We start from the raw sequence: 27,606 nt of genomic DNA on the forward strand, positions 1-27,606 counted from the left end.
GCATCACTATTATGACAACCTTAAACTTCTACGTCTTTAGTAGCTGTGGTCATGGCAACTAACTAATTACAAATATACCAAGTAAGAATCTTCGAGATGTTAAAACATGGGAACTGTCATTAAGAGTGTTTAAGCTTCAGTAAATGTTATTTAAGAAAAGGGGACAAACTATTGAATTTGAGAATGTTGAGTTTTCAGAAATGAAAATGTGCTTTTGTAATCAAGTAGCCAAGACACGAAATGTAAAAACATTACTTCCACCCTTTCCTCCAACACCTAAATCTCACCTTTATAAAGGATCTGAGCATGTGCAGAGGTCACCTCTCAAACATCAGACACAATGAAAAATATGAAGATGCTTAACTTCATGCATGGTTAGAAAATACTCTGCAACCTTAGTGATTTATAATACTTCAAGAAAATGTAAACAACCAAACTGCAATCAATGTTTTTTTATTTCACGAGATTAATTATGTTTCAAGATCAAGAACGATGAAACGTGAGTCTAAATTGGATCTCACACTTTCCCTACATCATAAAACAAAAAAAGCAAGCGGGTAAATCAATCGTTTTATTTAAAATTACACTACAAGAACAACGATGAAGACAATGTGTTTAGGATTAAAACAATGACATTTCAAAACAAAACTCCCTCCCAGCCCTCTTCAAGTTAAATGAAAAACAGAATTTAAAATGACCGTCACAGTGGGCATGACTAGCTGGAATGACAGGCTTTATCCAGAAACAGCTAACCTCAACTTCCTACTTTGAGCTTTTGGAGTTGAAGGCTTTAGTTCGGTAGAAAAACAAATGTAAGTAATACAATATGGCCCCTCTCTGTGTTCTCTCCTTTATTCTCAAACACTGACCCCTTTAAGGGCAACTGAGGGATGATGGTGAAGATATCAGCGATTTGTTTCTGACTGAAATAAAGACGATGTTGCTTTGGGGTTTTGAGCGCACAGATGGAGCCCTGATGCCCAACGGAAAATAGACGGGATGTCTGCACTTAGCCAGAACATCCTCTGCATCCACAATGGGTGCATTCAATGATCCTTCCCTGCAGAAAGAAACAAGCTTTAGATCACAAGGACACACACACTGTAGTGAGAATCCCCCAATCTATGTCAGACTTACGACTTCCAGCTTGCTCTTGGGGACTCTGCAGATGCAGTTGGTTCCAAAGTTGGTGTCTCGGGTTTGGATGCAACGCAGGCAGCACAGGTTCTCGTAGCCCTGCTTCTTCCACTTGGCAATCAGGTTCTTGTCTGCGTAGCCTTCCTTTATACAGTAGTCATACAGCTCTGTCAGGAGACGCACAGGAAGACAACACTGGTTTGAAATCTAGTACACAGCATACAACTATGATTGGGTTTCAAATGTTTGGGCATGTGCAAATACAAAAAATAAAGCGTACTCTGGCATGTATTTGTTGTAATCTTGGCATGTACAGATAAAATACAGAATATGTACAGATAAAATGTCATTCAAACACACGTAACAGAGTATCAATATGTCATTTTAAGGATTGTATCAAATGCTGAAGTAGACTGAAGAGGAAGAAGAAAAAACAAAGTGGAAAAGGGAAACATTAGATTTGAAACAGTTCAACAGGTAGAGGGGATGTCTGTCTACCTCTGCTGATGGCTTTCCTTTTGTAGAAGAGGTCGTAGATGTATCGACTCCGCTGATGATGCAGTCTGAAAATCGGCCAAAGGGACTCCACCTTTCGCTTTCCCTCGTGAGGCTCTGTTTCAGCTGGGGAATAGAGGGAACCTCTGGATAGTTAGCTTCAGTAAGCAGAACCTAAAATCAACGGTGCACCTGTTTGGGTAGTTTAAACACATCTCTGGGCTAGGTGTGATGTGCCAAAGATATCCAACGTATTGCATCCCATATAATATATAAATCTGCTACTAGAACAGCATCCACCACTGTTACACTACTGTCCTGAATGTGTTGGAGGAGGTTGAGGTTTCTATCTGTATCTACCAGGCTTTGTGCTTGGGGGGCATTTTCCCCAGTATTACCGAAAGAGTTGCAAGCACACTTCTGTCTTAAGTACAACTGTACACAGTAACATTAAGATTCCCTTAATTAGAGCCATGTGGTAAAGCCAAAATCAATGGCGTATGTGGACAGTTTATGGTCGCATAGTTTAACACGAAACAGAAAAAGTTAAATTACAGAAATAATACACAATTGCATCTGACTTAACTACAACCACTTCACCAGTAGCTAGCATTAGCCGTTAATTATTCGTTTTAACCAACTGCCGTTAGCGTTCAGTAGCCGATCGTGTTGCTTATCTATTTAAAAAATGTCAGCCAAAAATCCTTCCACGGACATCACCATGGGATTAATCAGATGTAAAATAAAACTAAATATGAATCTCATCAACATGTAAAGACGATGCGAGGTGAACACCGAGGTTATTTCCCCCGCACAGACTGCGTGCTGTGGTTGTAGCTCGACGGTGTGTTGTGAGGAGCATCGGGGTAATCTTCTACTTCTTACCTTCTCTCATCTTCTGATCCAGCTCGTCCAAAGTGGGCTCGATGAGCTCCCATCCGTCTGGAGGAGGCTTCCGACTCCTCTTTACTTTCGGCATGTTGCTCTGTTTAATACAAATAGAGAACAAAAGCTCTCCGTGTTTTCCTGTTGATTTCTACCGACCCGTTTTCGGCGCGACAATTTGACGTCACTTGGGGGTGGGGGTCCATTTCACCCTCTTGTCGCTTGAATTGCGTCACTATGCCAAATAAACACAACTCCATTTACCTGCGTTCAATAACTTCTTAAATATTCTCTCATACTAACACATTATGTATGTTTATATTAACATGTATTTCGGTCAGTTTATACGCGTGCTGAGATTAAAGCACTGTAGAAGTCTTTCCGGCGTTATTGGCATATTGCATCACTGTAGCACACGAGCACATTGCCGTAAAATAAACATGGTTTAGTTCATTTTATTTCATAATTCACGGAATTTAGTCAAATGACTGCGAATTATATGGAAATGTGTACATTATTTTGTTTATAACAGCACATATGTTTACTATATTGTTGAGAAAAAAAACCTGGATTAAAGATTTGTTAAAAGGCAAATACTTGAACAACTCAGAGTATTTCTATACTCAACCCCAGTGAGAGTTTAGCAGCTGTCAGTTCGTAGTACTGTTTTAACACTTGTGTTTTCTGTCAGTATTTAGTTGTTAGAAAGTTTTTAAATACAGGATTTGTTTGTCAAAATGCCCAAAGGAGGTAAGAATGATTTAAACCTGCTACAGTGACTTGATAAATCAGTTTTGTGCATTTGTTAACCTGCTGTTAGGCACCCGACAACAGGCAGCGGTCCAGGCGATGTGCTTCTCTAACTTAAATATGTGCTTCTGTGGCACAACCCACCAGCCAGCACTCACAGCGTGTTTACCAGCCGCCCTGCTTCTGTTGACACTTGTCTGGTCGCTGTCCTTCACCCACGTTGAACACTGTGTATCCATATCTGTGTGTGATGTAATTTGTTATCATGGTTATTGATTTAGGTAGGAAAGGTAGCTACAAGGGTCGCGTGCGGACGTACACCAGCTCCGAGGAGATAGACGCCCAGATGAAGGCAGAGAAAGAGAGGAAAAAGGTTGGTGGATCTACATGCAAAGACTGTTTGAATCACGTCCCACACAGAGACAAGTGTGTTCAGCCTTTCACAAAAGTTTTTCCTATACTTCCCAAAATGCAACTCAATATAACATCTGTGTTTACAAACCAATCTTCATGTCTAACATTGCTGGAGGGCCCTTTAACCCGCCAGAGGAGAGGAGTTGATGTGAAAGCAGCCGATGAGATGTTTGAATAGAGTAAATAATAACTGTGTATGTATTCCCTCTTGTCCCTGCATGCGTTTAACCCGACGTGTTGGTTTGATGTCTTCTGTGTGCGCACTCTCCTCATTTATGTGTCATAGCAAGAGCAGGAAGCCGAAGAGGCGGGGGGTGCAGCTCAGAATGACACGGCAGAGGAGAAGCTACCGGTATCGGGATCAGAAGACAGCGACGATGAAAACTCAGATGTACCGCCACACTGTTTCTGTCATTCCCTTGCTCTGTAACCAAACACACACTAATACAGTAATATAGTAATATTATTCATTATTCATAATTGATGTGCACCTTTGAAGCCCCCTTGCGTGGAAGTTTTTTGTCATTTCGCAGTTTGCTATATTCTAAGCATTAACTTCATGTTGTACGAGCTGCTGTGATGTGTTTGCAGAGGAGGAGAGTGGGGGTGGAGGGCTTGATAGAAATCGAGAACCCCAACAGAGTGGCTCAGAAGTGCAAGAAGGTGACACAGATTGAGCTGGATGAGCCCAAGCAGTTATCAAGGAGAGAGAGGTGGGACAGCGTATCGGTGCTAAATGGGAACTTCATTCTGAACATATAGGATTTAGTAGAAACATCTTAACAGTAGAAGTTGCATGCGTGACATTTGGAGTATGGAGCACTGATACCCAGCTCTATTGTCTTGTGTATTATGTGCTAGAAATGTTAATTGTTTAATATGTGTTTTTATTATGTAAAAAAACATATTACTACCATATTCTGAAATTGGTAAGGACATTAACACTAAAAAGGCTGATGGGTTGGTTTTATTTTTGCTTTATGTCTGTAAATTCCCCCATGTTTTATTATAACTTTCCTTATGTTACTTTCCCCCACCTTAACACACACACACACACACACACACACACACACATTCTCTGGCACAGGGAGGAGATAGAGAAGCAGAAAGCGAAGGAGCGCTACATGAAGATGCACTTGGCAGGGAAGACAGACCAGGCCAAAGCTGACCTCGCTCGTCTCGCCATTATCAAGAAACAGAGAGAAGATGCGGCAAGAAAGAAAGAAGAAGAGAAGAAAGGTAAGCGAGACATTTCATACGGTGATTGTTATGAATATTTAGTGCTCTAAGCCAGAAAAACACTACACAACCTGATGTGGTCATGAAAGCCTATTGGCATTATCTTGAAGAAACTGCACTATTCTTCACAAAATAGAGCAGGTCAGCATGGACTGATGTTTTGTGTTGTGTGAGGGTTCGGCTTTCTCGTGTCTCCAATAAGACACTCGGAGCAGCAGGAGGAGTCAAAATGATATCAAACGTACTTTATTTATTTATCATTGTAACGACTGGAATCTTTTGTGCCGGATGATGATGATGAGTCTTTTCAGTCAGTTTTCAAAGTAGAGCAGCGTACCTAACATTGGTGGCTCTGTACTTATCGTACTTTGTAATGAAAGCCTTTTCTCTTGTAACGTTAAAAGTAAAAACGTACTGTTTGAAAATACGAACAATAAATCTACCCTCTGTCTTGCTTGTCCATGTAAGCTAAGCAGCGTTACAAAGTTACTGTACGTCAGAATGAAATACCGGTCTGATCTTATAAGTCCAGGTCGAACGAACTCTAGAAATGCATATTTGGGAGCTTTATGTATTATTCTCCTCCATTATCCTACTGAGAAAACGCTGTCCTCATCTGGATGCACTATTGTATTCTGAAATAATGGTGCGAACTAAAAACAAATTTGCACTCTTCAAATGATATTCCCTCAAATATTTCACATCAGAGTTTCTGAGAACATTTGAGTTTCTCTGTGCGTTTTATCATCAATTAGAATGACGTAATTGTGTATCTCGACATATGATTGAATCACAATACGATCCCATTGAAAGACGATACATTACCTTCTTGAATGATCTGAAAACATTACCTTCTTGAATGATCTGAAATGGAAACACCACAGTTTATAAAAAAATGAAGTGCATCAAGCTGATTGTGTCTTTTATTTTCTGCTTACAGCAAAAGACGCAGCAGCAGCGGCGGCGAGAGGAATAAAGTCCCTCTCAATGAAATGATGCAGAGAATTTATCAGAGGCTTTTTTTACATGTTCACGGACTGAAGCTATATATATATATATATATATATATATATTTGACTATTTTTAAAGGAAGAGCTATGGTCTTGACATTTCTGTTACATGTGACCGTTTGGAGACTGGTTGCGGAGACACCAGTGGAGAGGGGTTGTGTGTATTTTGGCATTGAATAATGGCCTTGTTGATCCCTCCAGGAAGTAAAGCTACAATTGAGAATACATCGGTCTTCACGTGCACTTGGAATGGACCCCCCCCCCTCTAACCTGTGATCTTGTTCATGATGTTGGTGATGGTAAACTTGTCATTGTACACTTCTCACTTTGCTAACTGAGCTTTGCCACTTTGTTTTTTGGGGCGGATCTTACATATTTCAGATTATTATGATGGAACTAGTCAAATGTGTACATTTCTTTATTTGCTTTATTTCCCTGTGAGAGAACTGTCACAACTGATTTCGAGCAGGTAGCAGCCTCGGGTGCAAGAGTCCATGTGGCATCCACGGATGTGACAGTGAGAGAAGACTTTGCAGCATAACTGAGCAGTTAAATCAGTTAGATTAATATATAAGATGAGAAGTTTATGATCCTGTCGTGTGTCGATCTTAATTTTGCTCTTGTTTAATGAAAGGTACCCAGACAGGACTAAGGTCATGACTTAGATGGATTAAAAATGAATACAAGCAAATTTTCACGTAAGTCGGATTTTTCCTATTGTTCACATATACCGCATCTACAGTATTTCAATTATGAAATGTGCGATATGTGTCACATCAGCTCAGCTGTGAAAGACAAGAATTCAGGTGAGTTTGACAACAATGATTAATATGACAAATAAAAATAAACTTGTGTACATATTTAAGTTCACATACAGACATTAAACTTCAATAGATTATTCTCACTTAAAATATAAATATATATATATATATATATATATATATATTTATATATAATTTTCTGGTAATTCATATAATCGATATGAAATAACCACATAGTAAAGCGTGTAAAAAATAAAGCTCAATGAAAGTATTATATTATGTAACATTAAATATGATATATGATATATATATATATATATATAATCTTTAACTTTTTCAAAAGATTTGAATGAATAACATATTGTCAGCGTAACTTTAAGAAAAATATCCTACATAACATTTCCACTTGAAGGTTAAATATTGAGACATGCATAATGCATAGTCAGCAAATCCTGCTTCTTTGGCTAATAATTATTCAAAGTTAAGGACTATTCTTAGGTGTATAGTGTTACACCACATTCTGTGCCCCGATCAGGAATCCCAGCTCTATCACCCTCCCACTAAAACTAACATTTAAGTGATCTTATGTAATAAAGTAGTCTTTAATAATGAAAGGTTGTATTTGATACTTAAGATCTTCCACTATAAACTCAAACAGACACAGTTCGTGGAAAGTTTTAGAAGTTTTATTTTTCAGACGTAGTTACAGCGCTGCGGGTCTCTCTCTCTCTCTACTTTAAAATCAACACTTACACGGAAACGTTTACTCGATTATGGTCCATAAATGTGGTCAACACACGTCGATCACTCGCTTCCATGTGTTGTCGTGGGGGCTGATGAATGTAATGTATTCCTTCATGAGATACGGCATCAGGGGATAAGCTGGGTCACCAAGCAGAAAAAACAGGGGCATCATCTTCGCCCTCTATCAATTCTTTAGGGCATTTGCTCCATCTTTTAGGGCACAACATCATGCAACAGGTCCGACTCGCTAGCTTCTAAGCTAATTTTAACATTACCGCCAATGGGGAAATGCTAACCGCGATTAGCATTAGCGAATATAATATATCTTCATACATATTTTCATGAAGAAATACTTGCAGACTAAGGTCTCTCAAGGCCACCAAACGGAAAAGGTAAAACGAATCAGCGTCGATCACTCGTTTCCTCTGTGTTGTCTGTTTGTAGCTGTAGCTCTGAATAGCATTTATTGCTAACTGTAGCTTCAGACAGCCGCTCCGTGGGGGCTGATCGCCGATGGTCAAGCAGCTCGCTCATCGCTCGAAGAACAGCTTGCCTCCTCCGCATGTAGGCATTAGCAGCATTGTAAAATGACGAATTTAACTCCACAATAGCTGCTACTACAGACAACAAAGCAAGCAATCCATGTTGAAATGAATCGCTGCTGGTCGCCCGGCTGTTTTGTTTTCTTCCGGGTACGGGTCACGTGATAGTGAGTTTGACGAATCAGGGACGGAGACGTCATGGCTGGTAATAACCAATCCAGTAGCGAGCACGGGTGTGGGCTCATTTTTTTCTAACATACATCCGTATCCGACGTCTGCACTGAACCAAAACCCCGGAGTTCTCAAATACCTCCCACCTCGGCGGAGTTTTCAGGTACCTCCGTTAAGGCTGCTCCAAAACTCCGGCGTGGTGTGGCTGCTCAGTGTAAACGTAGGAAAAGTGGACGAGTGTGGATATAGCCTCCACTCTGCTGGTGAGTGAACTCACTACTTCATCTCAATGTTGACAAACTGGAAATGTTTGTCTTGCCATGCAGAAATAATTTATTCAACCAACAACTAGCTTTTTTTTTTGCATTTAAACGTCTTATTTGGCACCATTTTATCGACGTGTCTGCTAATTCCGTTATTCATCATTCAGTCATACCTCGTCAGTGTGCAGGGAACGTTTAGGGTGAACTGAAACAACTGGTTACCTGGGGCGTCTCTTCAAAGTTCAAAGTTCACTTTATTGTCAAAGTTTCCACATGTGTTATGCATACAGAAAATTTGAAATGCCGTTTCTTGCAGTCCCACAGTGTAATATAGACATGAACACTCTTCGAACACTTTCAAAACCAGTAGGTTTGAAAACCATTAGGGACTTAACACCGGATCAAGAGTCGGATGCATGACTGACCTGCAGTGACCTTTGGCATTGTAGAGAGGACAACCAGCCTCAGATCAAGATGTAGAGAGGACAACCAGCCTCAGATCAAGATGTAGAGAGGACAACCAGCCTCAGATCAAGATGTAGAGAGGACAACCAGCCTCGGATAAATATTTGGTAGCTGCAAACAGCTTAACGGTTGTGGTGTCTGAGTTAACCAATAACGCGCTCTATGGCGGTTACTGCAGTTCATTTGCTTATCGGTGTGTGTAATGGTTCAAAGTTTAACATGTCACTGTCCTGCTTTGTCTGAGGCTTAGGACATTAGTTATGGATCTGTGTGTCAGCAGCACTCACTGTAAACTCTTTCATAGACATCCAACATATTTTATTTACTCATCTTTAAAAAAAAAAGACATTTGTTTTTTAGCTCTTTATGATTTATATCTAGTCTCTAAACACAGAATGATCTTCCTCTTTAGATTTCCACTGTGTGTGACCAGAGAAACCATGTCTTCAACAAATGACCTGAATGTTGTTGTGAGCAAAGACACGTGGGATTCACACAACAGGATGATGCTGGAGCCTCTGTCCGCCAGCGACTCTGAGGTTTGTGTTCAGTGGACTTTAACAATAGAAGGTCTTATCTTCGCCCATGTTCCCGAGACTGGAGCTAAAGTTCAAGGACAGTTATTTCTGGTGATCCTTTGCATGGGGTCCGTGTCAATATTGTAATTGTTCTGAGCTGAAACTAACTTATTTATTGTGCATTTTGTTCACTAAACAGCTTGTGTGACACATTGTTATTGTCCCCTGAACGATACAACATTTGTGTTTTTAGGTGTTCTCCATCATAAAGAAAGAGAAGCACAGGCAGACGTACAGTCTGGAGCTGATAGCGTCAGAAAACTTTGCCAGCAGAGCCGTGCTCGAGGCTCTGGGTTCCTGCATGAACAACAAATACTCTGAGGGATATCCCGGTCAGAGGTAATAATAATAATAATAATAACTTTAATTTATATAGCGCCTTTCAGGGGACCCAAGGCCGCTTTACAAGAGTAACAGTTTAGACACAAACAGTTTAGACAGTAACAGTTTAGGTAACAGAATGAATCCAATTCTCTATGAAATCCTAATGTTTGATCACGTCCTGTAAGTGGTGCATCCTGCTTTCTCCTGCCAGTCTGGTAATATTCAGTATGATCCTTGTGTTCAGGTACTACGGTGGTACGGTGCATGTTGATGAGCTGGAGAGGCTCTGTCAGAAGAGGGCACTGGAGACCTATGGTCTGAACTCAGAGAAATGGGGTGTCAACGTGCAGCCGTACTCTGGTACCAAATAGTGATTAAACATATAAAGCTCTGTTTAATATTTGGTGTAGAGCCTGATTGATGTGATCAGTAGTTAGACCTTTAAACTCTTCCCCCATACTCTTTGCTTTTTCCATTCGTTAAGCTTCTGTTTTACGCTTCCCTGTCAGGTTCACCTGCTAACTTTGCCGTCTACATGGCCGTCGTGGAGCCCCATGGCAGGATCATGGGGCTGGACCTTCCTGATGGAGGTCACCTGACACACGGCTTCATGACTGAGAAGAAGAAAATCTCCGCCACGTCCATCTTCTTTGAGTCCATGCCGTATAAGGTACAAAACAATCATGTAGTTGTCAACACACACCCAGCCTTTGAGGCACAGTGCTCTTATTGGGGAGGAAGATTCAAAATATGAACAGTTGAAGCATGACTCAGCCTCCCTAAATCTTTTATTTATGATAAGAGTATTGATTGAACCAGGAGTTTGTCTTCATTTATTCATCTTAGCTTTAAAAGTGGCCTTCTCACAGTTTAAGTTGGGAATAGTTACATCTCAGTTACGGAGTCCTGGACCAAGTTGAACAAGATTAGTCCTCATTAGAGCAAATATGTGCACGTGGCATTGACCTGTGGCTCCTCGTGAGAGCTGGAAATGATAATAGGCTCGTGATTTGACCAAATGGGGGATTAAAAACAGACAAGAACAGTGGAAACAAACACAAATGAAAATAAACGCCCTCTGGTGTCTTTCCGTGGACATTGTATGCTTCACAGCACATTGTATAAAAAGAAAATACAGGAAATCTACGATTAAAAAGTGGGCAAAATCTGAAACCTAATACATTAAAGATGTTTTGATTGAAAGTGATTTTAGGTTGTTTCAGTTCAATGAGCTTCTGGCCAAAGTACAGTCCTTTGTGAGTATCTCTGTGTTCTTATGTTGTGTTTATCAGATGCTGCTGTTGTTAATAAGACATCATCTTCTGTTTTAGGTGAATCCAGAAACTGGCTACATCGACTATGACAGGCTGCAAGAAAACGCTCGGCTGTTCCACCCCAGACTCATCATTGCAGGTACTTCTGCTATCCGTCTTACTCTCACACATTAAAACAAATCAATGCAATGAGGAGAGTATTTTAAAAATCTCTGGAAAACCTCATTCACCTCTGCGTCCGTTTCCTCTCCAGGAACCAGCTGCTATTCCCGCAACCTTGACTACGGCCGCCTGAAGCAGATCGCTAATGAGAACGGTGCGTACTTGATGGGAGACATGGCTCACATCAGTGGACTGGTGGCTGCTGGAGTGGTGCCCTCACCCTTTGAGCACTGTGACATTGTTACCACGACCACACACAAGACGCTGCGTGGCTGCCGCTCTGGACTCATCTTCTACAAGAAAGGTAGAAATGGAATTAAACACTCCTGCCAAAACAAACCACTTCCCCTTTTTTGGTTTTGTCATCAAAACCCTCCGCTTTCTATTTCCCTCCTCCAGGCGTGCGGAGTGTAGATGCCAAGGGGAAGGAGACTCTGTACAACTTGGAGTCTTTGATCAACCAGGCTGTGTTTCCAGGGCTGCAGGGAGGACCGCACAACCACGCCATCGCAGGTTCACCTCTTCATCTTTCTCCCTTTCTTTGATTTGGTCCTCTTCAGTCTCATCTCGACTGTCATTCAGTTAATTCAGCCTCCATCTCATTTGAGTCCTGTTGTTCACTGGCAGGTGTTGCTGTTGCTCTCAAACAAGCCATGACGTCAGAGTTCAAGGCCTACCAGGTGCAGGTTCTTGCTAACTGCAAATCTCTGTCCACTGCCCTGATTGGCCACGGCTACAAGATTGTGACTGGTAAGGGCCACAGGGCCACAGGGCCACTCTGCACACACAAAGGGAAACGTATCCAGCATCAGTTGCTGTTGTGCAGAAGCAAATTGTATTTACTTCAAAGAAAACCTTTTATTTCCTCCTTCATTGAAATGGGATGTATGATGCTCATTTTCAGGTTTATACTTGTATTTAGTGTTTGTTCTATGTGGTTTCATGTTCAAAAACACTTTTGTAACTTTAGAAACCCTGTTTTAGCGCCTATCTCTTAAAGCGCTCTGATCCGTTTGATGTTTCTCAAGCGGTCTACAAGGACCCACTCATTGTGTTAGCTCTGATAATCCCCCCAAAAAATAGTTAATTTTCCTCATAATTATGCAACATATTTTTCATAATTAGAAGATCAGGAGTTTAGATTGTTTTCTTCTAATTACAAGAAGCTAAGAGATAAATTAGATATGAAAACTTTGTTAAATCTTTAATGAGTGCGGTACACTTCCTAGGCGTCACTCCTTTAATTGCCAACATCACATTAACGTTGAATCTATTTTCATGTAGTTTCATATGATAACTCAAAATATAACCATGTATACTTTTTAAAAACAAAGCGTGATGACCCACCATGCTGGATGTCTCTGTTTTCTTTCACTGATATATGATTGGTATAAGAAAAGGGGGCTGTAACAGACTTCTGACAGCAGTTAATAGCTTCATAGTGTTGCGTAGTTCACTGTTTCTCTTCCCGTGTAGGCGGCTCTGACAACCACCTGATCTTGCTTGACCTTCGCAACAAAGGGACTGATGGAGGACGAGCTGAGAAGGTTTTGGAAGCCTGTGCCATCGCTTGTAATAAGAACACCTGTCCAGGTAGTGTGTGTGTGTGTGTGTGTGTTTGAACTGATACATGTAGCTTTGTTTGGCCACTGTGTGAGTAATCTTGAGGAAAAGAAGTCTATCCGTTGTTTCTATGAATGTATCTTTAGATGTGTGGCTCTTTTCCCTGCAGAGGGCCACTCCTGATGTTTCCACATACATGTGTGTTTTTAGGGGACAAGAGTGCTCTGCGGCCCAGTGGTCTGAGGTTTGGCTCTCCAGCTCTGACCTCCAGAGGCATGATGGAGGATGATTTCAAGAAGGTGGCCGAGTTCATTCACAGAGGTAATCTTTTAAATGCATCTATCTATCTATCTATCTATCTATCTATCTATCTATCTATCTATCTATCTATCTATCTATCTATCTATCTATCTATCTATCTATCTATCTATCTATCTATCTATCTATCTATCTATCTATCTATCTATCTATCTATCTATCTATCTATCTATCTATCTATCTATCTATCTATCTATCTATCTATCTATCTATCTATCTATCTATCTATCTATCTATCTATCTATCTATCTATCTATCTATCTATCTATCTATCTATCTATCTATCTATCTATCTATCTATCTATCTATCTATCTATCTATCTATCTATCTATCTATCTATCTATCTATCTATCTATCTATCTATCTATCTATCTATCTATCTATCTATCTATCTATCTATCTATCTATCTATCTATCTATCTATCTATCTATCTATCTATCTATCTATCTATCTATCTATCTATCTATCTATCTATCTATCTATCTATCTATCTATCTATCTATCTATCTATCTATCTATCTATCTATCTATCTATCTATCTATCTATCTATCTATCTATCTATCTATCTATCTATCTATCTATCTATCTATCTATCTATCTATCTATCTATCTATCTATCTATCTATCTATCTATCTATCTATCTATCTATCTATCTATCTATCTATCTATCTATCTATCTATCTATCTATCTATCTATCTATCTATCTATCTATCTATCTATCTATCTATCTATCTATATATATATATATATATATATATATATATATATATATATATATATATATATATATATATATATATATATATATATATATATATATATATATATATATATATATATATATATATATATATATATATAAAAAGCTTAATTTGCCAAGATATTTACTGAGAAGTGTGTTTGAACTGGTGACCAGACCACTGACGGGGGGCCAACGTATCAGGGTTTTGGTGCTTTAATTCCTGCTCCGTAGCTCAGTCAACTGAGACTGTCGTATTTAGAACTATCCACCAAAACAAAAGTGGATTTCACATGAATGAAACTGCAACCTGAGAGCCCCCCCCGCTCTCCTTCCTCCTGCAGGTATTGAGCTGACCTTGGAGGTGCAGAGAAGCCTGGATCCCAAGGCCACTCTGAAGGAGTTCGTTCAGGCGCTGGCCCAGGCAGACAAGTTCCAGCAGCGGGTGACAGAAATCAAGGCCGAGGTGGAAGGTTTCGCTGGCCAGTTCCCCATGCCTGGCCTCCCTGAGCTGTAGAGGGCTGGACCGATGATTTAAAAAAAACGACACATTTTGCTGCTCAAATCAAGATACTTACTTAAGCTTGGAACAGATTTTTCTTAATAGAGAGATAGATTTGCAGACTGCGTTAATCCAGTGTTGCTTTAGCACCTTTGCCGTTTGTAGTTTTCCACTGTTGCTTTGGTCTCCAATGTTACGATCACATTTAAGCTTTAATCTCAAATCTAATTTACTGTATTCAGTTTACAATTCCAAAGTTTTGTTACACTGTACTGCAGATTTAAGCACAAAACATGAATATTATTTTCATACATGACACGCACTGTATACGTTTACAACATAATCGTTGCATTCATAATAAATTAAACAAAAGATGTTGTGTATTGTCTTTCACTTGAACTGAAAACTGGTGCAGACTAATGCACTAACTACTGATACGCAGCACGTACTTTGAGCTAAACGTGAACATCATCTAACAATGATAAGCAGGTATAATGTTTACCAAATTCACCATCTTAGTTTAGTGTGTTGGCACGCTGACATTTGCTAATTAGCACAAAGCACAGCTGAGGCTGATGGGAATGTTATTAGCTTGGCAGGTTTGTGGTAGTATGGCACAGATTAAAGTCCTGATGGTGTCGCTTGAGAAAAAGTTAAGGGTTCACTAAAGGTGAACATAATTATAATTCATTCTGAGGCAATCCATCAAATAGTTGATGAAACTTTTTGCTCCAAAGTACACTACAACTACTTCATGGTGGCACTAGAAGGACAGTCATGGGATCATTAAAGTCATTAGGATTCATCCTCTGGGGACCACGCATTAGTGTGTGTATATATATATGTATGTATGTATGTATGTGTGTGTGTGTATATATGTATGTATGTATGTATGTGTGTATGTATATATGTATGTATGTGTGTATGTATATGTATGTATGTGTGTGTGTGTGTATATATATGTATGTATGTGTGTGTATATATATATATGTATGTATGTGTGTATGTGTATGTATGTATGTATGTGTGTATATATATATGTATGTATGTGTGTGTGTATGTATGTATGTATGTATGTGTGTATGTATGTATGTATGTGTGTATATATATGTATGTATGTGTGTGTGTATATATATATATGTATGTGTGTATATATATATGTATGTATGTATGTATGTGTGTATGTATGTATGTATGTGTGTATATATATGTATGTATGTGTGTGTGTATATATATATGTATGTATGTATGTGTGTATGTATGTATGTATGTGTGTATATATATATGTATGTATGTGTGTGTGTATATATATATATGTATGTATCTATGTGTGTATATATATATGTATGTATGTGTGTATATATATATGTATGTATGTGTGTATATATATATGTGTATATATATATATATGTATATATATATATATATATAGCATATCTAAGCGTACACAGCGTACGTGTGCATGTGGACAAATTTGCATAATAGTAAAAAAAATATATATTTTCCAATTTGCATAATCATCTGAAAACTGAACTACTTTGCACATGCATAAGTGCGTGTGTTCGTAGGTGTGTGTGTGTGTGTATGAAAACTGAACTTATTTACTCATACTGTAGACCAGGGGTCTTCAACGATTTTCAGGCTAAGGACCCCAAAACTGATAGAGATGGAGCAGGGACCCCCGACTGGACTATGTATATTGTATAAAAGTTTTATATAAAACTGGGCCTAGTGCTATAAAGAGACCTCTTTATTGTGCATTCAATACAAAGCTATTCAAATAATACACAGGTTCATATATTCATGTTTTTATTTTAAACATGTGCAAGGTACAGTGAGTAGGGTGGCCGTGCCACTGCCATTTATAAACACCTTGTCAGCTGATACCAATCCCAATATCAACATTGTCTGTTAATTGCATGATAATCATGCATACAAGCTATTCAAACTGATGTTTTCATTTTCATTAGTGCCACTGCCATGCATAGACATACCTGTTATCTTGCATACAATATTGAACTGTTAAAATAATTGACAGATTCATGTTTGGTAAAAATATATAAAAAATTGTCTAATCAACAAACATTTCGTGGACCCCCTGCAGTACCTCCGCAGACCCCTTATTGAAGACCCCTGCTGTAGAGGCATTGGGTGTCCCCCTTAGAGAGGTGAACAAGGAGGGGAGGTGTGTGAAAACTGAACTGCTTTGCGTATGCATGAGAGGGCGTGTGTGCGCGTAGAGGTGTGTGTGTGTTAACCTCCCCTGAGCCCCCTACTGTCTCAACAGTCTCGTCTCCCACATGTTGATCAGCAGAGCCAACACACCTCTTTGTGTGTCCCTCATAATACCCAGGCTGAGTAGGGGGGTCAATAGCATTAGCACGATAACAGACTTCAGTACATAGAGGGGTCAGGGGGGGAGACGAGGAGGGGTATGAGTGGGGTAAGGAGGTGGACAAGTAAGGGGAGGAAGAGGAGGAGGTTGGGGAGGGGGGGTATGAGTGGGGTAAGGTGGTGGACAAGTAAGGGGTGAGGAGAGAGGGGGAGGAAGAAGAGGATGAACCCATGGCTGATTCATGAGCCCCATACAACATCGGAGTACTATGTGCATGTTGTAAGTCCATACTTTCATCACCGCGAAATAAAACACCAAGTAGGTCTTTGTACCCCTCGTCTACATAACCTAAAGGCTGTTCTGTAAAATGCCTCCCCCACCCCTTCTCAGCAGCTGCATAATCAGCCAATGCAACAGCAGCAGCAGCCTCAGCCTCGTTAGCCGCAAGCGTGCGTTCCTTCAGTCTACACAGTATTTGGGTTACTGCTTCAAGCCTTTGTATCAATGTTTGTCCCTTAATTGTATGTGTGGAGCCGTGAGCGCGTATAGTAGATGTTGGGGCTATGTCATAAAAAGCATGGCCAGTAGTGTCTTTATCATAAACAAGCACACGGTCACCTGTACTCAATTTAAAAAATGTTCGGGGCGGAGACATATTGACGCTTGTTATTGTACCCCACAATGTATAACCAACCACTTTAAGACACCACAAATGAATGTACAATTGACTTATGAGATCTTCCTGGAGATGCATTCAAGGACTGGACCCATATCCTCGAGAGCCCTAACCATGTGTTCTGGATATATCTTCTGTTCCTGAACGAAAGCAGCATGGGCCTCACTCATCAAAGTAAGCTTTTGATCCGTGTCTCTGTTGGCCGCTGCCTGGGTCGCAACCTGCTTTCACTGCTGCGGTTTGTTCATCATCCCAACGTATGGCTGAGGCCTCCCAGTCAGCACCCTAATGAACAAAACAATGGTTAAATATATGTATATACATATATAAAACACCATTGCAAATTAAACTAATCTTTAATGAACACTTCGTTTTTTGCTCCTCCGCAGGTTTTTCACCCCTCTTAAACTTTAACGCTACTCTCCAGGGCGTGGGTGAGTTGATATCTATAAGTAATTACAATGAATTGAATGAATATTCTCTTGTGGTAAAAACAAAGGATTTACATAAAAGGGTCATTACTCACCAGTTTTCAATCTCTTGGGCTTCTGAAGGACTTCTGGCGTTTCTTCACTGTGCCCCTGTTAGACCGGTGTTTCGGAGGAGTTTGAAAATCGTCTGATGAATCTACACGTATATGCATTCAAATAAATAAAATAAATAAAAAGTATTTAAACCCCAAAACTAAATAAATACTTAGCATGCACTGGAAAAGGAGCCCTGTTTTCAGTATCGTCATCACTGATATATCCATGAATGAGATCTATCAAATGATGAGAAACTTTAACAACAATCCTGATTTTAAAACACATAGATGACACAGAAATAATTAAAAGAATAAAATACTCACACTTGTTCATGAGCCACGGTGCAAGACAACAAGTTGGAAGAAATGAGTTAGATTGGTTCCAAAATAGCCTCTTGATAGGGGATAGAATGGCTGTCTATCAGAATCAAATGCCGCCACGAAAAGGCTAAAGAATGACTCAATGGCCTTTATATGCACATTACCATTCAAATACCCCGCCCTCAGGCAACACCTACCGATCATTGCGATAGCATGTACGCGTTTGCTCTGAGAGGAATAACGTTAAAAGGTGTTAAAATAAACGTATTACACTTTTTTTTTTACTTACTTACGTTTTTAAATATCAAATTCTCCCTAAAGTATGATTGATAAGAAAGACCACCATAATGTGGTGCGAGTCTACCAAAGCACTCGATGATCGTTTAGTCTGGTCTTATTCTGTCAGGTCAGAGGTCAGTCTGCGCGCTTTCCATCCATCCACTGTTGAGAACCAACTGGTTGAGTACGAAGAGCAGTTAGTGACAAATAAAAAGTCATAGACCGACTAATGTTCGGGATTTTTCTAAAAAACAGTCCTACAAAGCTACGAAGAACAGCAGCTTTTGCGGTTTCTCACAAGGAAGCTCAATAGTTGTTGTTAGCTTATCGGTTAGCCTAGCTAGCCTCGTTAGCCACATTAGCTGGCTGTGGAAGAAAGTACTAGCTAGCTACCTAGCTAGCTCAAGCTAGCTAACCGAAGCGGACATATTCTTCGGACTGGAGCAGCGCAAACCAACGCAGACATGCAGGATATGCTGGCTAACGTGGATCACCTGAAGTTTGACTTGGAGCTGGCTATGCAGCAGCAGCTCGGGGCGCAGCCTCTGCCCTTTCCCGGCATGGACAGTAAGTGTTGCATGCTAGCTAGCTGGTACTTAGCCGCAGTAAGTAAACTTTCAGTTAACGGTAAAACGGATAGTAGCTAACGGCAGGTAGCCACTGACACCTGGCCGGTGGTCAGAGTTCACGGTCGCTTCGTGTTCCCTCCCTCCCATGTCTTTATAATACTTGTAATACTTTGTCTCTGCAGAATCCGGGTCTGCTGTGTGCGAGTTCTTCATGAGAGCAGCATGTCAGAAAGGTAAGTTAAAAACACATCAATCCAGCACGTTAGTGTTTCAATTCAACAAAGGCGAGGACTCACAAGAGATGCATTACAAACATAATGGCCAAAACGGAAGCAGCAGAGGCAGAGTTATAGTGTTTAGTACGAGTCAAGCTTCAAAAACACCGAATCCTACATTTCCCATAATGCATTCAGACCATTTTAGATACATTATAAGAAATACTGCTCATGTTCAAATATTAAGATGACACCATCATTGAAAAAGGATAATGTAATATCATTAACTAAATACATGACAAACAAAACAAAAACAGTCATACATTCCTGTACAAACAGCAGCAACAAAAAAAATTCGGGGCAATATGGCCGACATTTTTACATTAAATAATTAAACATCAAGGAAACATTGTCCATCAATGTAGGGCTGAGTCGTGATTTGGCTTAGGGTGTATTCTAATGCAGAATCTTATGGACAAAACAAGCGTCAGTTTGTGCTAAGACTGAAGATTTGAGTTTTGTGAATTAGGAAAGTTGCACCATCACTTGCGTTGTGTCTTTATTTGTTTCCGCTCCCAGGTGGGATGTGTCCGTTCCGCCACATCAGTGGAGAGAAGACGGTGGTGTGTAAGCACTGGCTCAGAGGACTGTGTAAGAAGGGAGACCAGTGCGAGTTTCTCCATGAATACGACATGACCAAGATGCCTGAATGCTACTTCTACTCCAAGTTTGGTTGGTTGACTTGATATTTCATAAAATCACACAGACGAGCCCAACGACCGTATTTGCATTGTGACCGTTGAGCACCCAGTTGTTAAAATGCCCAGAGTGCATTTTGTCTGTTTCTAATTTGTGTGTTTAAATCCCACAGGTGAGTGCAGCAACAAGGAATGTCCATTTCTGCACATTGATCCAGAGTCCAAGATCAAAGACTGTCCGTGGTATGACCGAGGCTTCTGCAAACACGGTACGTCCTGCTCACACAAACATTCCAGCAGCACTGATATCAACACACTGTTTATACACATAGTTATTCAACGCAGCCTCTTTACTTTCTGCTGGGATCTTTGTCCATCTTCCTGTCACAGGTCCTGACTGCCGACACAGACACACAAGAAGGGTGATCTGTATGAATTACCTGGTGGGCTTCTGTCCAGAGGGAAAATCCTGTAAATTTATGCAGTACGTTATCCTTGTTATTTGATTCCCTTCATAATAGAAATGTGTGTGATTTGCAGGTCAAATGAAATGCACCACTTGTGACTTGTTTTAGCATTTACTTTATTTTTTTTGGGGGGTGAATTATGTCATCTAGGACAAAAGATTGAGTTAGCAATACAACCTGAATTATTGGAGACGTCCCCTGACAGTGATGTAGATTAACAGTGAGATGTTCCTCTACAGCCCTCGTTTTGAATTGCCTATGGGAGCTTCTGAACAGCCTCCTCTACAGCAGCAGATTCAGAACCAGACAAAGGTAAGAGGAGACGTACTCAACCACCGAAATACACACACGTGCTGAAGCCTCTACCTCGGTGCTCTGCTCCGTGTTATTTACCTGATAATCTTTTCACTTTTCCTGCTGCAGCCTGTTCCTACTATCGGTCGCTCGTCGCTCTCTCTCATCCAGCTGACCAACTCCAGTCCAGGCCTGCGGCCGCAGAACCACATGCCTCACATGCCTCACATGGGTCACATGGGTCCTCCTCATCATCAGAATAACATGTCAGGCAACAGAGGGCCTCGGCCACTGGACCAGGTCACCTGCTACAAGGTGAGTCACCTGAACCTTTGTCTGCTAATGTATCCCTGTGTGTTCAATATCGCCACCAAGGCACCGCTCTCTCACTGTAGTCGTAATACCGTAAAGCAAGTTTGACATTCAGGTAATATGTTATTGGCTTTCTTGCCGAGAGGATCAATACCACACTCGTGTCTTCTCCGTAAATATGAAGCTACAGCCAGCAGCCGTTTTAATACTTTACTTTTACAAAGTTATTTTCAGACGTGCAACATTACGGTTTCCAACTTCAACAACTCGGAACAAAAGATCATAATAATACAGCTGGCTCTAGCTAAATGTGCATACATGAGTGCCGTTGATCTTCTCATCTAACGCTCTGAAAAATAGAAGCCAATAAGAGTATTTCCTCTCCCCCATCATTTTCATAATGAGCCATTAATATCTCCCATGTTTCTCTCTTCCCTGTGTCTGTAGTGTGGGGAGAAGGGCCACTATGCCAACAAATGCACGAAAGGTCATCTCGCCTTCCTGAGCGGACAATAACCGTCAGCCTTGAAGTCACCACGGTGCTGCTGCGTCCTCATGTGAGCAGAGGAGGCCTCTTTGCTCCACAGGCTGAAGTTGAACGGAAAGACTTTGGCTGCCGCTGTCGTGTGTGAGTTTATACAGACACAGGCAGCAGGAAAGATAAACATAGCTATTTCTATTTTTTGTGGATACATGGAAAACAGACGAGGTCACAATCGGCGTGGCTGTGGTTGAGTGACTTTTCTACGTTTGTACTGTAAAATAGACACCAGGGTCCAACAGGTGTAGTGCTGTAACATGTTGCAGCTTCTTTACAGGTTAAAATGTTTTCTTGGGTCATGTGACTGCATCAGTGACACCAGACCAGTCTGTGTGAAATAAATAAACAATTGTGATAAGTACCAGTAGGAATGTGAAATCATGCAGCTTCTCCTCAAACTACAGTACAGAGCCCAAATCCACCCTGCGGAGTTTTGTACGTTCCAACACCACTGTAAATCTTCAGGCTGACATTTTAAATCCTGGAAATGATTAATTTCTTCCCAGGGGGTCCTGTGTTGTATCTAAAATGATGTATTGAAAGTCTGAACATAGTCCCTTAAACTGTACAGTGTGTTCAAATAAATGTCTTTGTTACAGATGTACCTGTTATATTTATATAACGGTGAGAGAGCTCCACTTCAGATTAGTTGAGAATTGTCACTATGAACAGTTTAATAACTGGAACAAACTCACACAAACATGATATCCAACAATAAATCTTAGTATTGTTTATTGGTCAAAACAGTCACATATTGAACACAGAGCTGAGAGTAGAAAGCGCAGGTGGGGCTCAGTGGTACTTCCTCCAGCGGTCATGTTCTGGAAGAGAAGATGGAGAGGACGTTTAAATGAAATGCAAGTTTCATTTTTTTGCTCTCAGAAAAAACACTTTAATGTAAAAGGTAGAACATTCTAAACGGGAGTGTATGAGTTTCTTACTGAGGTGGTCGTACTCCCACAGGTAGCTTATGGCCATATAGCCAACCAGCAGCATAGCTACACCACCGATGCCTCCCTTCTTCACGTTAATGTACTTGTTGTAGTATCTGTCGTGGCCTGGAAGATAAAAACAAAACAGCATTGAAGACATCTGGATTCTCCACTACAGGGACCCTTGTAAATGTCAATAAAAATACTGTTTGAAGGTCTAGTAACTAGAGTAACTTTTACTGAGGGACTGAACTCCTGTGCTGAGGAGTGGACTTGACCCCATTGCTATGAAAGACTGATTTCATTAAAGATCTTTTAGACTTGTCGAGTTTGCTTTCCCCTGTTGCACCTTGATGATTTGGAAATGGAGGAAGGTTTAGGTGTCAGTCTCGTAATGTTCCTTTATTATAATCACTTCCTTATTATAAAATAGTTGCTGGTGTTGTAAAAAAACCAAAGCCACACAAGTCAATCATATTGATTACCGCACTCCTTTTTCTGTGCATGGTTGTTTCGAGTCAGAAAAGGTGGTCTCACCTCTGCGGACGGCTGAGATGAGGCCATTGGGAGTGAAGTCTCGACCTCCAAGCCAGGATCCCAGCTCACCCAGTTTCACGTCCATCAGCCGCTTCTCGATCACGGCAACTGGTCACAAATGGAGACAACAGAGACAGTTTGGTCACACATCGTCCATAATGAACACATCATGCTGTGGCTCCGGCAGTGTAACACCAACTCGCTCACTTAGATCTTTAATACTTTCTACCTCTGGAGCGAACTGTTGACACACATTTGACTGTCTGCCTTGTTACTTTGAACAAGGTACTCTTTAAAACCCATAGTAAATCAAAGCACTGCCGTTAGTGTTTCATTTCTGTTGGGTTAATTTGTTTTACTTTTAAAATGAACCACATAGGTGATCAGATTGGGGTAACGGTAACATGCACCGGTTTGCAGGCTATCGTGCAAGCTAGCCAACAGAAACTTAGACATAACTTAAACATGCAAAGGGAACGTAATTACGCTAGATTCGGCTAAACTAAGTGATATCTAAAGCTTCCGATCAGCAGACATGACGGTTAAATGTACAAAAGCGACTGACAGATTCACTCCAACTGCTAAACCGGCAATGACACGCAAAGTCCTTGACGTGACTTAAAGGATTCACTGCGGCCTTCAGTCCGACACAGCCCTTAAAGACGACTCATAAACGGTCTGTGTGACACCTGAACACAACGCGTCTGTGAAACATGGACTACACCAACAACGAAACACACACAATTGAAAATTTGAGTTTTTTTTGACAGAGGACACGCTAGTTTACCTGGTCTGTCCGCCATCTTGACTGGTGCGAAGTAGCTTGCAGCGGGGAATGATGGGTATAAAATGACCAAGTGCATTATGGGAGAATATTTAGAGTTTAGAATCTATCCACTAGAGGGCAGCAGAACCAACATAACCAGCGGAAAGCATACATCTATGAACAACAAGCACAATCACACATTACAACAAACTACCGGTAAGTGTATTTAAAGGTCCATTCAGACATGTTCGAGGACATTTATCATTTATTGCAAGACATTTTTTTTCACACGTTGACAGCAGTTAATCAGGTACACCTGCTCATATTGTTAGATAGGTTTATATTCATATACTGTATACCTTTGGATATATATTTATATTTATATTGTACATAGACTTTAAATGTTTATGCTTAAATCTGTTCTACTTTTTCTTTTTTGTGTGTTGTCCTTGTTTGTTATTTTTTATATTTTATTCCTGTTGATTTGTAAATTCTGTGTCAAATTCCTTGTATGCGTACGCATACATGGCCAATAAAGCTGATTCTGATTCTGATAGTCAGAGACGGGTGGACCAGATGCCACAAGGCTGTGGAGCTCTGGAGCCTGGTGGTGTTCCTGTGGGTGCTGAGGCCCACAGGGGTAGAAGGCTGTAAAGAGTGCGACCTGTTGCAGACCAGATCCAGCGACAGGTGAGGACAAGCTTTTTATTTCTCTGTCCTTTTCAGAATGTTGTCAGATGCATAAAGGATTAATCTGAGCCTGTCAGGGGCACTTTTAATGAATCCAGGTTTGAATATACTGGAGTTACCCTTAAAATGCTTTCATGCATTAATATATGTTCAACGTCACAATATAATTAGAAAATACTTTGACCCAGCGACATATAGGTAACTAAATATACACATCTGTTCTGATTCCTCCGTTTTTTGTACAACCCCATGTTAAACCTCTCTCTCCTTTAAAAAGCGTGTCAGATCTCATGCATTTTGAAATAGTGACCTGAAGGGTTTTCCACACTGTCTCAAAGGAATACTTTTCTTATCAAGAGAGAGGAGCCGATCAATGAGCAGCACAACAGCCAGTAGCGCTGGTACACATAATGCACCTGAAGATAAAGCGAACATCTTATTGAGGCCAGTGTGAGTGTGTGTGTGTGAGTGGTGCTGTGGTAGTTCAGGGCCCTTCTCAACACGCCCACCAATCAATACAGCTCTCTCTACCCTCCTCTAATCTCTCTCTCTCTCTCTCTCTCGCTCTCTCGCTCTCTCTCGCTCTCTCTCGCTCTCTCTCTCTCTCTCGCTCTCTCTCGCTCTCTCGCTCTCTCTCTCGCTCTCGCTCTCGCTCTCGCTCTCTCTCTCGCTCTCTCTCTCGCTCTCTCGCTCTCTCGCTCTCTCGCTCTCTCTCTCGCCCTCTCTCTCGCTCTCGCTCTCGCTCTCGCTCTCTCTCTCGCTCTCGCTCTCTCGCTCTCTCTCGCTCTCTCGCTCTCTCTCGCTCTCGCTCTCTCGCTCTCTCGCTCTCTCGCTCTCTCTCTCTCTCGCTCTCTCGGCTTTGGCCTTCATCCAAGACTGAGCGGCAACCTCTTTCCTTTATCTGACTGATTTTCCTGCTTGGCTCTAATGCCCTGCATTAGATGGAGGACTCATAGAGATGTCCAACATCCACCCTGTTTTTCCCCCTTTTCACTGCATCTCTCTCTCTCTCTACACACACACGCACACGCACGCACGCACGCACGCACGCTCACACACACACACACACACACACACACACACACACACACACACACACACACACACACACACACACACACACACACACACACACACACACACACACACACACACACACACACACATGTATATATTTGTGTTGAACATGGATTAATCTTTTCCAGGTTTTGGTCTTTGATGTATGTGATTCGGCTCTCTTCACTGAACGCTCAGTGTTGCTAATTTTGCTTTGTCTTGGAGAAATGTTCTTTTGTCCATGAAACAATGAAGTGCTGCAGACTCTCTTAGGTTCATCAATGTGAGGGACTCCTGTTATAGTTGTCTTCAGATCCATTGTTAATATAAAAATATTAGTGCAGCTTGGAAGACAAGAAAATGAAAAAAAAAAATGCTAGACACGAGCACACACATTTTCATTTGGACTGTAAAGGTTACCGACAACTCTGTAACATAAACTCATTTAGGGACCAGAAATGACCGCGTGGTTCAAGCTCCACCTGCGTCTTCGTTGGTTTAGTTTGTTTGTTATAGCGCTGCCGAGGGCCTCACTGCTCTTCAGAGGAGTGTGTACCAGCCACACACACACACACACACACACACACACACACACACACACACACACACACACACACACACACACACACACACACACACACACACACACTCAAAAAGGCACTTGGGAATGGATGATTTTATTCCACCTCAAGAGGCAGGTGCCCTCGAGGTCTGCCACAGAGACAGCTCTTTGAAGCTGATGGAGAGAGATGGAGGGAGGGAGGGAGGGCAAAGAATAGAGGGACAGAGAGAGGAGACAGGGATGAAAGAGGACGAGGGCAGAAATAAGATGAAGACTGTAAGTACACAAAGGGTGAACTGGCAGCAGGAAGAATGATGGAGGGAGATAAAGGAGAGGAGAGAGGACTGAGCCCATGTCTCTCTCTCTCTTTGCACATGGCTCTCTAATACACATGACCTTTAAACAGCCACTCTCCCACTCACTCCCTGTTCATCCATCCTTCATGCTCCACATCCTCTTTCGTCTCATTTTTTAGACTTCTCATTGTGTTTTCTTTAAAAGCAACACTTCTCTGCTCTCTCCGGTGATTTCTCTTCTCCCCATCTGTAGCTGTCTCACCCTCACTGTCTCCTCTCGTCCCTTTCTATTACATTGATTCCTCTCCTCCACATATTCCTGCTCTTTCGCCCTCTGTGTCTCTCTTCTTTCTCTCTTAACTCTCTCCTCATCATGAACGCCATCTCTTCCTCCTCCATACTGACCTGGATATGTTTGTTTTTTCTCCTGTCTCTCCTGGTCGAGAGCTCACAGGTGGAAAGACGGGCAAAAATGAGCCAAACAGATCGACAGGCAGGCAGGAGGAGTGGCTAATGGGTAATGGATTCATCAACCCTTCTATTACTACATTAATCTCATTAGAGATATGGAGATCATCAGGGGAGCTGCTTAGAGGAGCTCGCTGGCCTGATGAGGGTCCCAGAGGAACCTGTGTGTGTGTGTGTGTGTGTGTGTGTGAGAGAGAGAGAGAGAGAGAGAGAGAGACATAGATGAATGAAGAGAGGGGAGAAGAGGATACATGTGTAGAAAGACTCCACAGGGGCCGTTTCATTCCTCACGGCAATATTGGTTCAGCCACTAAATCAAACTTTCACATTCACTCACACACTTAAATGTAATGGGGCGCTAATGGCACGTTGACTCATCGAAGCTGCACGTCTGCTGAATACAAAGCAGACCTGCAGTACACTTCAAACGTTGCTTGAATCTGGTAGTGATGGAAGAAGTGGCGGAATTATTTGAGAAGTGTTAGTAGAATGATGAAGGTGGTGCTTATCCTCACTTAACATTGACAACGTGTACATTGTTTGATAGTACAAAGAACTATAAAAAAACGGTGTAGAACATTTCACCTTTTTTTGTCAAACTGCTGAGAACATTGAAATTCTTTCTACTTTTAAAGAAATACTTTGACATGTATTTCTTATTTGCTAGCTTTCCGAGACTTGAACGAGAGCACTGCTATCACTCTCATGTGTGCATTAAATGTGGA

General features: G+C 41.1%; 5 protein-coding genes across 5 annotated transcripts; 3 read left to right on the plus strand and 2 right to left on the minus strand.

Annotated features, from left to right (window-relative positions):
- Positions 1–437: 437 nt before the first annotated feature.
- Positions 438–2,691, minus strand: bud31 (BUD31 homolog). The gene is made up of 4 exons (XM_079282575.1): positions 2,518–2,691; positions 1,636–1,758; positions 1,138–1,304; positions 438–1,060 (listed from the first exon to the last, which is right to left on the minus strand). Exons 1-4 carry the CDS (start codon positions 2,609–2,611, stop codon positions 1,010–1,012), a joined length of 435 nt encoding a protein of 144 aa, XP_079138701.1. The 5' UTR covers positions 2,612–2,691; the 3' UTR covers positions 438–1,009.
- Positions 2,692–3,149: 458 nt separating this feature from the next.
- On the plus strand, positions 3,150–6,613 carry pdap1b (pdgfa associated protein 1b). The gene is made up of 6 exons (XM_079282263.1): positions 3,150–3,267; positions 3,549–3,640; positions 3,968–4,072; positions 4,273–4,394; positions 4,769–4,920; positions 5,861–6,613. The coding sequence occupies exons 1-6, from the start codon at positions 3,255–3,257 to the stop codon at positions 5,914–5,916; spliced, it is 540 nt and encodes a 179-aa protein (XP_079138389.1). The 5' UTR covers positions 3,150–3,254; the 3' UTR covers positions 5,917–6,613.
- A 1,657-nt stretch (positions 6,614–8,270) lies between these two features.
- shmt1 (serine hydroxymethyltransferase 1 (soluble)) lies at positions 8,271–14,695 on the plus strand. The gene is made up of 12 exons (XM_079282262.1): positions 8,271–8,411; positions 9,289–9,415; positions 9,648–9,793; positions 10,023–10,138; positions 10,288–10,448; positions 11,110–11,191; positions 11,306–11,518; positions 11,614–11,727; positions 11,842–11,964; positions 12,691–12,807; positions 12,988–13,098; positions 14,184–14,695. The coding sequence occupies exons 2-12, from the start codon at positions 9,317–9,319 to the stop codon at positions 14,354–14,356; spliced, it is 1,455 nt and encodes a 484-aa protein (XP_079138388.1). The 5' UTR covers positions 8,271–8,411; positions 9,289–9,316; the 3' UTR covers positions 14,357–14,695.
- A 3,946-nt stretch (positions 14,696–18,641) lies between these two features.
- cpsf4 (cleavage and polyadenylation specific factor 4) lies at positions 18,642–22,137 on the plus strand. Its single transcript, XM_079281664.1, has 8 exons — positions 18,642–19,045; positions 19,230–19,280; positions 19,842–19,994; positions 20,134–20,229; positions 20,351–20,444; positions 20,667–20,739; positions 20,851–21,036; positions 21,481–22,137. Exons 1-8 carry the CDS (start codon positions 18,943–18,945, stop codon positions 21,547–21,549), a joined length of 825 nt encoding a protein of 274 aa, XP_079137790.1. The 5' UTR covers positions 18,642–18,942; the 3' UTR covers positions 21,550–22,137.
- Positions 22,138–22,281: 144 nt separating this feature from the next.
- On the minus strand, positions 22,282–23,906 carry atp5mf (ATP synthase membrane subunit f; the record flags this gene model as incomplete). The annotated part of the gene is made up of 4 exons (XM_079281665.1): positions 22,282–22,395; positions 22,516–22,632; positions 23,044–23,151; positions 23,831–23,906. 4 exons carry the CDS (start codon positions 23,904–23,906, stop codon positions 22,367–22,369), a joined length of 330 nt encoding a protein of 109 aa, XP_079137791.1. The 3' UTR covers positions 22,282–22,366.
- Between the last annotated feature and the right edge of the window lie 3,700 nt (positions 23,907–27,606).

The sequence above is a fragment of the Melanostigma gelatinosum genome, assembly GCF_949748355.1.
Source record: "Melanostigma gelatinosum genome assembly, chromosome: 13".
Taxonomy (NCBI): Eukaryota; Metazoa; Chordata; class Actinopteri; order Perciformes; family Zoarcidae; genus Melanostigma; species Melanostigma gelatinosum.